Source organism: Prosopis cineraria, unplaced genomic scaffold (genome assembly GCF_029017545.1).
Source record: "Prosopis cineraria cultivar Desert tree isolate PC_DT_omini unplaced genomic scaffold, ASM2901754v1 PC1402, whole genome shotgun sequence".
NCBI lineage: Eukaryota > Viridiplantae > Streptophyta > Magnoliopsida > Fabales > Fabaceae > Prosopis > Prosopis cineraria.
The window spans coordinates 1-11928 of record NW_026556727.1 but is presented as its reverse complement, the minus strand read 5'-3'; the positions used below and the strand labels follow the sequence as shown (position 1 = coordinate 11928).

Sequence of the window (11928 nt, the reverse complement as noted above, 5' to 3'; positions counted from 1 at the left end):
TCCTTTTCTTTTTTTTTTTCCTTTGGCAATACAATCATAGAGTCATGGCCATTCATTTCCCATTAAACGAAACACGCATATTCACAAAAATTATACACGTGGAAATGAATTTACGCAAATACAAAATATCAAAAATTGTTATCACAGTTTTTTCCAAAATAAATGTTCGCAAATCACAATGTTATTTCTCCTTCACATTATTTCCATGCTTAAATATTACAAAAGATCTCATTCCGTTTCGCTTTTCTTTTGTGACACATCAAAGAAAAAGGTTCAATTGCATTATATTGGAGATCTAAACATTTACAGGGAGATGATGGTCAATTATTACGTTACGAAGAACAAAGATCAAAACTTTGACAATTGCTTGCAAGATTCATTCATTTATTTGGCCACAAGAGAAAAAAAATATAATTTATTATTAGAGAGATTAATTTACCAAAAAAAAAAACATGTGACCCGGTAAGCCGGTGAACCAGTAAACCCTCGAGGTTTTCACCTTCCAACACCGTGCACACTTTACATATACTCTCTCTCTCTCGTTATATGAGGACGCATGCGCCAAACCAAAACCTCTCCCTCTCCCTCTCTCTCTCTCTCTCTCACCCACCCTCTTCTTCTTCTTCTTCTTCTTCTTCCTCATCAGTTCTATCTCCTCCCTCGTAATTCGTGCTCGTTTGTCTCAGAGTGATCAATGGCGGCATAATAGGTATTGCGTTTCCCGAATTGTTGAGCTCTTTCGGCTTCTCTCTCGCATTTTCAACGCTAAACGACGAGACAAAGCGCGTTCCATAAAGAAACTAGATAACTGGTATTGTGTCATCATCTTCATCTCGTTTTCTTCCTCTTATTGGTACCTTCTCTGACACGCGTGTGGTGAATGATATAATATGACGAGGAGAGTCTCTTGTTGTTCTTTCACGTTGTAGCTGTGTTGGTGTCTTCTTTTGGGTAACAGTAGAGCTTGGCAGTGATTTTGTCCTGTGTTTTTCTTCTGCAGCTCATGGATCTGAATCATCTGATATATTCTCTGCACAAATCCAAGCCTCGGAACTGTAAGTGGCACAATTGAATACGCTTTTTCAGTGTACTTGCTTTGGTTTTACTGTTCTCACAGAAAAAAGAAAATATAAGAACCCCAATTGTTATGCTTGAGTGAGAATAAATGAAGGCGAATCCTGAATCGGTTTGATTAGGTCGTCCCCTTTGCACATTACATTTGTGCGAGCATCTGTGGTTTTTGTACTTGTGTTCGTTTTTGCCGGAAAATGGAGCCCGGAATTTCTTCTTTGGCGCCGGCGAAACCTTTCTGATGAAGAAAATTTGCTGCTTCTTTAAATTGAAGAATTTCCATTCTGTTTTGAAAATCTCCTGATTAAGAAACTTGATACATCGTTCACTAACACTGCTCCTGTCAATTGCAGAGCTTTCATTCAGTCCCGCGCTGAATAACTGCAGAGCATCCGGAAATTTCGCCTGCAAAACCGGCTGATCAGAGTATAAAGGTCGAAGAACCTCTCTATTACACTTTGAAAAAAGAAAATCAATGGGAAAATCAACGAGTAGAGACTGGACGCAGATCTACGCGATCTACGGAATGGACCAATGGCAGACCCTAATCTTCCTCTTATGTCAAGCAATCCTCTTCTCCATCCTTTCCGTACTCTACCTCCTCTACTTCAACCCCATATGCGCCTTCTTTGAGCTATTGCTCTCAATAGCCGCCGTGCCCAGCGGCTCCGCCCGATTCATCGCCGGCTTCACCGGCTCCGTCACTGCACTGTCCGCCCTCTGCCTCTTCTTCGCCGCTGCCAACTTCTTCTACTCCTCTGTCCCGCTCCACTACGACATGGCCCAACGGATTGTTTCCACTGTCAGCGACTGGTCGTCGGTGAAGCTAGCCCTAGACCTGGGCTGCTGCGGCCGCGGTATCCTTCTTAACGCTGTCGCGACGCAGCTCAAGAAAGAAGGGAGTTCGGGTCGGGTCGTGGGACTTGACTGGTCGAAACGGACCACACTATCAACCTTACGGAGCGCGAAGATGGAAGGAGTGGGAGAGTACGTGACGTGTAGAGAAGGAGACGCGAGGAGGCTTCCGTTTCCCGATGACTACTTCGATGTGGTGGTCTCTGGGGTGTTCGTACACACAGTCGGCAAGGAATTCGGTCACCGGAGCGCTGAGGCGGCGGCGGAGAGGATGAGAGCGGTGGGGGAGGTGGTGAGGGTGATGAAGCCGGGAGCAGTGGGAGTGGTTTGGGACCTACTTCACGTGCCGGAGTACGTGAGGAGGTTGCAGGAACTGAAGATGGAGGACATCAGGGTGTCGGAGCGCGTGACGGCGTTTATGGTGAGCAGCCACATCGTCTCCTTCCGGAAGCCTAGTCAGCAAGTCGTTGGGCCACCGGAGGTCCGCCTCGACTGGAGACTCTGATGACGTGGCAATACCTACACATAAAAAGCGATATAGGCATATGAAAAAAGGGGTTTATTTACAACTTATAATAATAAAAGTTTTTCTTTTTTTGGGTGTCTGGGGAGGCGAAGTCGAACCAGGGGTTTTATTGGTAAAAGGCAATGGGTGATGAGGATATTGTAGTCGTTTGCGAGGAGATATCAAATATTTAAAGAGGAAGAAAACGGTTACTATTGTTGTTATTATGATATGATTATCATCAACCTTATAGTAGTACTCACTGATGCCTGATTTTTGTATAGAACTGAAAAATACGCAGAAGCAGGATAGGAAGATTAACCTTTAAATGAAATTTGTTTGCTGTTTTCTAAGAGTTCCTCTCTTCCCTTACATTTTTGTATTTTTTTTTTCATTCAACCATGTTGAAGGCTATGATCTAGGTTTGGTCAGACGCAATTTGGATCAACTTTGACCTAAACGTCATTTTACAAACTCTGATTTATAAAATTTTAATTTTACAAATGCTAATCCAAACACGCAGTGTAACCTGGCGTTAATTCCGACAAGGCTGCAACTCATTTTATGAAGAGTATCCAGCAGTTGCTTTGGAAAAACAAAATTTTGGGCTCTTCCAAGGGCAAAAATACAAAAGTACTTGTGGTCACTATGCCTATTTTTGGATTTTTGCTGTTTATCTAATTTGTGTGGTTTCAAATTCTTCTCTAAATATTTAAAACATGGAAATTTGGATTAAGTTGCTTGTTTAAATTGACAAACCATTAAATTAATGTTTCCATCAATGAAATATTTTGTTTTTAAACAGTTTGATCATGTTTCGATTATGATTTTAACCAGTTCCTCTTAAATGCCTCAACCGGCGGTAAAACCAGGTAACAGTGTGTCGCTGTCTAATAAATCTCTGGCCCATGAGGTTTTTCATTTACCTGCATGTGAGGTCGGGCTACAATTAAAGACGTCACCAAAATATTGATAAGAGGGGAAAAAAAAAAACAGTGCGACTTTGTGGACGAAGTGAGGCGATAAGACAGCAGAGTAGTGCGATCTGTTGAGGAGTCACTATCTTTGAATTTTTGAGAGTGAAACTTCAGTCTTCAACTGTGTTTCAAGACTGGTTTGGTGCTGGTCTGTGTCTTCCAAGCTAAAAAAGGTTGGTTAGTGAGGAGTGGCAGAAAAATTGTGTTAAGCTCAGTGTAATATTTAAGGCTGATAAACTTGATTGCGTTTTGGGCTTGAAGATATGATACTGTCTTTTCGTACCAGATTGATTGTGATTGTTTAAACATGTTCATAAATGCATGTTTAAATGGGGTTAAAGTGTACAATGCCCCTCTTAAATGATATGGGTTTTCAAATTAGCATATGCTTCTGGATCTCACACCTCTGGACTCTGGAGTGAGGACTTGTGAAATGTTTGAAAACACAACGCTTCTATGGGCAACGGAACCGAGTACTTCTTACTGTAATCCTGTTTATAAAGTGTTTTACAGAAATAGTAAAAAAAAAAAAATTCTAATTACAAGGCGTGAAACGAAAAGATGAAATTATATTTGAGAAATCATTTGCATAAATAAAAAAAAATGATTTATTGTCTTTCTTTGATTGATTAGCGTAATTAGAAAAGTTTCGATGCCTTTTTTTAATCAACAAAGCAATATAATAACTTTTCTCAAAACATTGGAGGGAGTACAAGTTACTAGAAAAAATTGATAACTCGTTTTACGGGTCATTTTCATAAAAAAAATGGATTATTAATTATTTTATATCAATTTTACTCTTTTGTAATTTTCTATAAGTAAAATAAAAGGTAATAAATGATAAGGAAATTGATAAAGTGATTTCCAATATGCATTTACTAAGAGTACAACAACAATAATAACAAACTTTATTTTATCAGTTGGCACACTGGGTGTGGTTAGTTATATAAATTGTATAATATTATTATGTTTTATTATAATGCACTTATTAAGAGTAGATTGATTTTTTTTTCTTTTTTAGATAAAATTAATATTTTAGTTATAATTCTTTAATTTCGGTGATATAATTAGAAATAATGAAAGGGAATGTGGTTTAGTCAGGAAGTCTGTCGAAAATTGCTCCAATTCTTAGTTCACCAAATTATACCTTTTCTCATAAAGACGTGATAGAATTCAGTGTAGCGTCATTCAAAGCCGTTTAAAGTACAAACCATTTTTTTGGTCCAATACGTGTTATAATTTAGGAAAATGACAAATAAATTTTCCCCAAACAAGAAAATAATAATCTGGTTCTACAAAATATGATATTGTCATCTGGAGAGACTTAACTATCATTAAATTTTTTAATAAAATGATAAAAATACTTTTTAATTTGAAAAAGGAGTAACAAAGTTTTTTCATTTACAACTTTAATTTAACAAATAATTAAAATGATTTAAACATTTACAAATTGCTTTCATCATTTTTCTTCAATCAGTAAAGTGGAACAAAACTTTTTGATTCACAACTTTGGTTTTAGAGTTCACAACTCTGATTTAATAAATGATTAAAGTAGTTTGAACATTTCCAACTTTATTTCACTATTTTTCTTCAATTAGCAGAGTGTAACGAAGCTTTTTTCATCTACAACTATGGTTTTGAAATTCACAAGTTTAGATTAGCAAATGATTAAAGTGGTTAAAATATTTACAACTCTTTCTCACCATTTCTTTCACTTTTTTTAAATTAAGGGGCATTCTTGTCATTTTATTAAAAAATTTAATGACACTTAAGTCCTTGAGACTTAAAAGATATTATTATATTCGCAAGACCATTTTTTTTAATTTTTGGAGGGATTTATTTTTCATTTTTCCCAATAATTTTTGACTGTATTTATTTACCTAGCAATGCACAGGATATTTTAATATTTAAAAGATAAAATTAAAAATACTAAAATGTACTTTAGTCTTATAATTTTATCTAAAATCTTAGCTTTGTTTTTTAATTTTATAAAATATTTTTTATTTCTATAACTCCTAATACCGTTAGTTTTAAATAACTATTTTTTACACCAATTATTGTTATTTTTAAAAATTAAATTTAATATGTCAATATTTAAAAATATTTTATTAATTACACTAATGATGTTAAGGTTAAATAATTAAAAATATTTAATGAAATTAAATGACTAAATATGTACTTTAGTCAAAACATATTGTTTTTCTGCACTCAAAATATCATATCTTGTTCATTTATATGAATTAAAAAATATACTCCTTACTAAGTTTTCCCCCTCATAATTAGTTGGAAAAAAAAATTTTCCCTTGAGAAATATTCTTGAATCCATTACTAGTTGTCTCGTGTAAATAAAAATCTAAGCAGCAATCTCTATTTTAGAATATGTTACAATTATCACAAAGGGAACTTTTTAATATACATCAGGGCTTTGTGCATGTTAAAAAAATATAATTTTTTTTTGAATTTTCTCCTCCTGTAAATTAAAATATAATTAACTTGTTTTCTTTTCAAATTGTTGGCCTATACATCATCTTAAGAAAAATAAAATATATACTATAATAAATTATATATTATAATTTATGTTAGTATTTGTAAATTACAATTATAGACAAACCTTAAAAAAATAAAAATATGTATATAGTAAAAATGATTTTAAATTAAGTAAATACCATGGCCAGTATTATAGTACTCCCTTTAGTTTTATAGATAAGTCACTTTTAACCACTTCACTTTTATTAAAGACATAGTTAAATAATTAGTTTTATCTAAAAATAATAATTTATCTTTATTAAATGCATCATATTTAAAAGATAATTTCTCTTTGAAATGTAAATCTTTTCTCTATTTATAAATTTAAAGGGTAAAATTGAAAAAATAATTAATGATCCATTTTTCATGCAGAAAAAACTTATCAAACAGACCATCAATTATTTATAAAAAGTGATTCAAATATAAGATTGATATTCATATTATTTATCAATTATATATATTGCATTCTTATAATTTCTCAATTCTTCTCCCAACTATAAAAGTTTAAAACAACTAAAAAGATGTATTTTTCAAAAAGTTCAATGGGGTTAATAAACAGTAAATTCCATTAAACTTTACAATATGTATAGATAATTTATAATTTTTACGCGTGTATATTACAAATAAAAAATATTTTACTATTTGAAGATACTATTTATATTTTATTCTACAGTTTATTATTTTTTCAACTTTATAATTTATTATTTTATACATACTCCCTCTATTAAAAAATGTAAGGTATTTTTTGAGAAGTTTAATGTTAAAAATTGTAAGGTATTTTTAATCTTTCGAGATATAATTATTGCTTTTTTTTAAAAAAAAGTACTCATATTAATAGTAACTTTATATTTATTATAGAATATTTAATATAGGTAAATATAAAAAAATAAAATTAATTTAAAAATAGATAATTACTTTATTGAAGAGTAAAATTCGATTAAAAATATTTTATATTTTTAAAGAAGGTAATACATAAAATACAAGTAATAAATATTGTCTCATCGTTTTTAACATGAATCTCATATTCATCGTATTTTTTATTGCAGGTCCCACATTATCTTTCAACATACAAGAAATTAAAAAAGATATTGTCACGGTTCATCTAACTTAGATGAACAGTAACAAATGATAATTTTGACAATATATAAGATAAAATAAGATAAGATTACTTTCAAAATTGATCTTAGCTATCGTTCATATGAAATCCATTTAAAATATAAACTAGAGTGGCGTGGTACTAGTGGTTGAAACTCACAAGCCATTCACGAACATTATTATTTCAACTTTTGAATCTATGCATAAGATTGAAATCTATTTATTATTTTAGTCTTGGGATATTAGTTTTTTTGCTGACCTTTTTGTTAAGAAATGTCATAATCATGGCTCTGTTTATAAAATCTTTAATTATCCTCCAACTTTTGTTACTCCTTGAGATGGAGGATGATGAAAGGTGATTTTTGCTTTGTTTTGTAAGCTTATTTTCTCCCTATTTTTGTTTTCATAATAGATATTCAAATTTTCATTAAAAAAAAATACTCAGAACGTGTATCATAAAAAATCAATGAAATTGAGGTCCAATAATTTTTGTTTTTTAGACTAAAATCTAGTGTAGAATAATACTCCCTCCATCCCAAATTATGAAATACTTTTACACAAAATCTCACATAATAATAAAACTCATTAAATATACTTTACAACCTTATTTTTTTAAAACAAAATATAATTTTTAAAAATATCCTTCATTTAATACTCAATTGATAAAAGAATATTGAAAAGAAAAAATATATAAAAAGGATAATATTAAAAAAATATTATTAATGAAACCTTATTTTTTATCAAAGTTTTTAATATTTTGAAATGCTAAATCTTTCCTAAAGTGTTTTATAATTTAAATGAAGGGAGTATTTTTTCTTGTTATTACGATGACCGTTAAATTGTTCCTGTCGAGATGTGTAGTCTCATAAAAGTAAAACCAAGGCATGAAGCTTTGTGTTTCATCACTCTTAATGATGAATTAGGAACGGTTGGTAATTAAATCATCCGATACAAGAATGGGAATATCTTTGATCAAAGCATCCTATATAATCGAGTTTGAGTGCTCTCTAATTATTTGCTGAAGTAATGTCATTCTTCAAATATCAAAATTGTCATCACATTTCCTTCGAGTGTGATATATGTTTTTACCAGTTTAATATCTAAATTAATAATAAATGACGTTGTAATATTTTGTTAATGGAAGTTGATTTAGTTAATAAGGATGTAACTCCTATATCACAAAGCTAGCATTCTATGAAGCTTTGAGGTCTAATTTGATGTTGAAGTCTTGAAGTAGCTCACCAAACTCTTATGATGATGTGAATATTTTTTATTTGTTTTTATTTTTAAATTTATATTTGATCTAGTTTAATTCAACAAAACTTGAATCTAGCATGAATTTAATTTTAAAAAATTCATAATATTTGCAAAGATCATATATTTTATGTATCAAGGGGTGGAATATTTTAATAATTTACGCTGGTACATGCAAAATTCTCGTGAATATGGGTACTGAAACCCATAACTTCATTCCGAATTTGAAAACAATATATAAAACAACTATCACAAACATGACCATTAATGTTGGCCTGTATTAGTGATCAGATCCCAATACAATAAGAATGAACGGAAAATAATCGAGTTTGCCGAGGTAGAAATCATTTGAATTTTGCAGATCGAATCGAACAAGAATGGATGAATGGAATATATTAATTTTGACTTATTGTTATGTTTAATTATCGTCCAATATAGTGTGCGTTTTTTAGTTATATTAATGTCATATTGTCATCAGGTAAACGTCCAGGTCCCATGGTCTAGTGGTCAGGACATTGGACTCTGAATCCAGTAACCCGAGTTCAAATCTCGGTGGGACCTTTTTATCAGATTATGAACAGTGGCATTTGGGTTGGGACCTTCTTTTCTAATTTTGTGACTCTGGCATTTGGGTTTTGGATGAATTAAGAAAGACCCTCCCTCCTTTTGGGCCGTGATCCATGACAGAAACATTTGGCTTTTACTTTAACTACCTTTTAACTATGGTTTTTACTCTCTACTCATAAAAAATTGTAAAAAGGTAAAATTAGAAGAAAGTAACTAATGTCTTAGTGATATACTTCCTTCAGTCCCATTTACAAAAATGAAAAAGATACTTTTTTTTTTAATTTCATTTATGAGTCGTTATTAATTTTTTATCACAAATTTTTCTTTATCCTCGACTAAAAGTTAGTTAGAGTCAAAGAGAGTATATTATGAAAGTAAATATATTTAACAAGAATAAAATTAAAAAATCATTAAATTTTTAGACATCATTAAAAAAAATTTAAGATTTTTTTTATTTTTGATAAAATATGTTAAAAGTAACTCAAAAGAAAAGCTACAATGTATGCTTGTGATTAAGAAAAATTACAAATTAAAGTTATACTTGCAATTAAAAAAAAGAGTATGAAAAGTCCCTCGTCATATATTCATATTCATGCAATGGGAAAAAGGGAATAAAAAGAGGAAAACATCATATACACTCAGTTCTTACTTATCTCATTCTTTCTCACACATTTATGAGACACTTGAAATAGACGAGTGTGTATCCTCCACATTTCCCTTACGACTTCTAGTTCTACACTTAGAAAAAGACGGCCATTTCAGAAATATGCGAAGAAAGCTTCACATTTAAATTTTACAAAACTTGAAGAAGGAGGCGAACACAGTAAACAGGACAAGCCCCCTGCTAATAAAATGAATTGAATTTAACTGCTAATCAACTCGCAGCTCTAATAAAGAGTCACACAAACTAAAAGCTTCCCCCTCAATGTTCCTGATTACTACAATCATTTTACACCAGACAAAAGAATGTTACTGTGTGTATGTCTATTATACAAGAACACTAAATTAAACTGTACATGGGACCAGGGTCGACCCCAACACTGCCTACAAGCCCTAAGCAAACCAAATCCAACCATGGAGGTTTGTTCACTTCTATCAGCATAAAAGGGTAAGACACAGAAAACACATTCCTATGTAAATAAAGCTCGAAGTACAAGATTCTCTCAGTTCGATGGAACCAAAAAAAAAAAAAAAAAAAAAAAAAAACTCAACCAGCCTCGTAAAAGACTATTCCTAAGGCGAAGAATTAACTGGAATACAGAAGGATGAGCTAAGTACCGGCGGCAACACACAGACCAGATGTGGACCAGCTGGTTTGCAGCTTATATTGTTTGGTCAACATCCGGCAGCCAAGTTGAGGAGGACGGACATAGCCAGCCACCAATGGCATGCATAATACTGATATGATGATCCTTGAACCTATAATTATGCAATAATGAATTATTAACAAAGCATGGCACAGAGCAAATTCCTGCAGACTATTGGCTTCTGCAAAATAACTTTATATGTTTCATTACCTTGTTTTGAGGAGAGAGAAACATGCCCTCTTTTCCTCCCAGCTATCATCCAACTCTCAGATTGGGCATTCACCTCATACAGCACCTCACCCTGTTGAGAATCACAAATAAGTACAACCCTGAAAACGTGTCTTGACCGAAATATATTTAAACAATTTTCTATTAGATTGGAGGACTGAACGCTGTTAGGGGAAGAATTAGTTAATCCAGACAGACAAGTAACTAAACATTGAAGCGGTTAATATAGCAGGTCCCAAATTCAGCTGCCATTTCAATAATAATCAACGTAAAATTCTTTTCACATTAGAATATGCTCATCAGTTCCTAGTTTTATTCTTCCATTCGCTTTTGTTCCAGAAACGGAAAATTCAAAAATTCCACTCACTCTCCTCCCAAATTGATTTTCTTCCATTCCTTAATTGGTTACCAGAATCCCTGAATCGCTTACAGATAATTTAAGGCAAACAAAACATAAGCTCGGTTGAGAAGGATTCTGCAGTTAAGACCAAAATGGTGAGATAGAGAACAAGCTGTCTTCACTTTCATGTGAGAAAAGTGCACATAAATAAGATCAAGTTTAAAGTTCAAAAGCCAGAATAGAAGATAAATTCTGCTCCTCAAAGATCTAAAGACACCAAACAAAAGGTAAAGAAGCAGTATATATTCACTTTATTGGGAACTTACATTATGTTTGGAAGCTTCAACTTCATCTAAATCTTTTAATCTTTCAACCCTCCCATTTCATTGTAATTAGTTGCCCGACTCTTAGGCCATTGAAGGGAGGGGAAGAAAACCGACAGTAGGCAGGGGTCAAGCACAGGCCTCTGCAAGGTAATTGCACTCCTGAAGATCAAGTCCTGAGAACTGTGGGCTCCAAGAGATCATTCAAGACAGGTGTGGGCACCAAGGGTTCTATCGCCAGAAATTCCATATTTGATATTTAAGATGCTATCCGGTTTCTCCTGAGCTGCTTCTGCAAATAGAGATTATGTCCTATTGAAATAACAAAACATCTAATGAATTATAGAGAACAGGCAATTATAATTTGGCAGGTTTAAAACACAGACTGAGCTTTTCTAACACATCCAATTGGTAAACTACAAGAGCTTATATATCAGCTGGGTTATCAGCAGCTGTTATATGCATCGAGTTATTGAACTGAACCAAAATAAAAATAAGTCAATCAATCAGACTTATCAAATCTGATGTGAAAATTGTCGAATTACTTCTCACTTAGTGATGTAACTATCAGTTAGTTCTGTGTGCCAACTCCCGATTGTGCACTTAATTACAATAGAACAGAATTTATTCTGGCCTCAAAAAAGTATTATTCAATGTTTCATACTGGTAAAGTGCCTTTTGTTTCGAATAAATTCACTAATTTAAACAAAGACCCAAATAAATTCTCCAGGCTAATCCCATTAACTGACTTTGGTTAAGTATGGTTTGGCGTGATGTTGTGGCAATTTGTTATGTTTAAGTGGCACTTATTCTGCTTAAGGACACCTAATCAACATCTCTTCTCACTGCCCCCATTTTATCTTCCTCCCTGGTGGTACAA

At 32.6% G+C, this 11928-nt stretch overlaps 1 protein-coding gene, 1 non-coding gene and 1 pseudogene across 2 annotated transcripts; 2 read left to right on the top strand and 1 right to left on the bottom strand.

Annotated features, from left to right (window-relative positions):
* Positions 1-572: 572 nt before the first annotated feature.
* On the top strand, positions 573-2784 carry LOC129300038 (uncharacterized). The gene is made up of 3 exons (XM_054938559.1): positions 573-811; positions 1001-1055; positions 1425-2784. Exon 3 carries the CDS (start codon positions 1547-1549, stop codon positions 2429-2431), a length of 885 nt encoding a protein of 294 aa, XP_054794534.1. The 5' UTR covers positions 573-811; positions 1001-1055; positions 1425-1546; the 3' UTR covers positions 2432-2784.
* A 5988-nt stretch (positions 2785-8772) lies between these two features.
* Positions 8773-8844, top strand: TRNAQ-CUG (transfer RNA glutamine (anticodon CUG)). The gene has a single exon. It is a non-coding gene; the product is annotated as a tRNA-Gln (tRNA).
* A 655-nt stretch (positions 8845-9499) lies between these two features.
* LOC129300037 (trafficking protein particle complex II-specific subunit 130 homolog) lies at positions 9500-11340 on the bottom strand (annotated as a pseudogene).
* Positions 11341-11928: the final 588 nt, after the last annotated feature.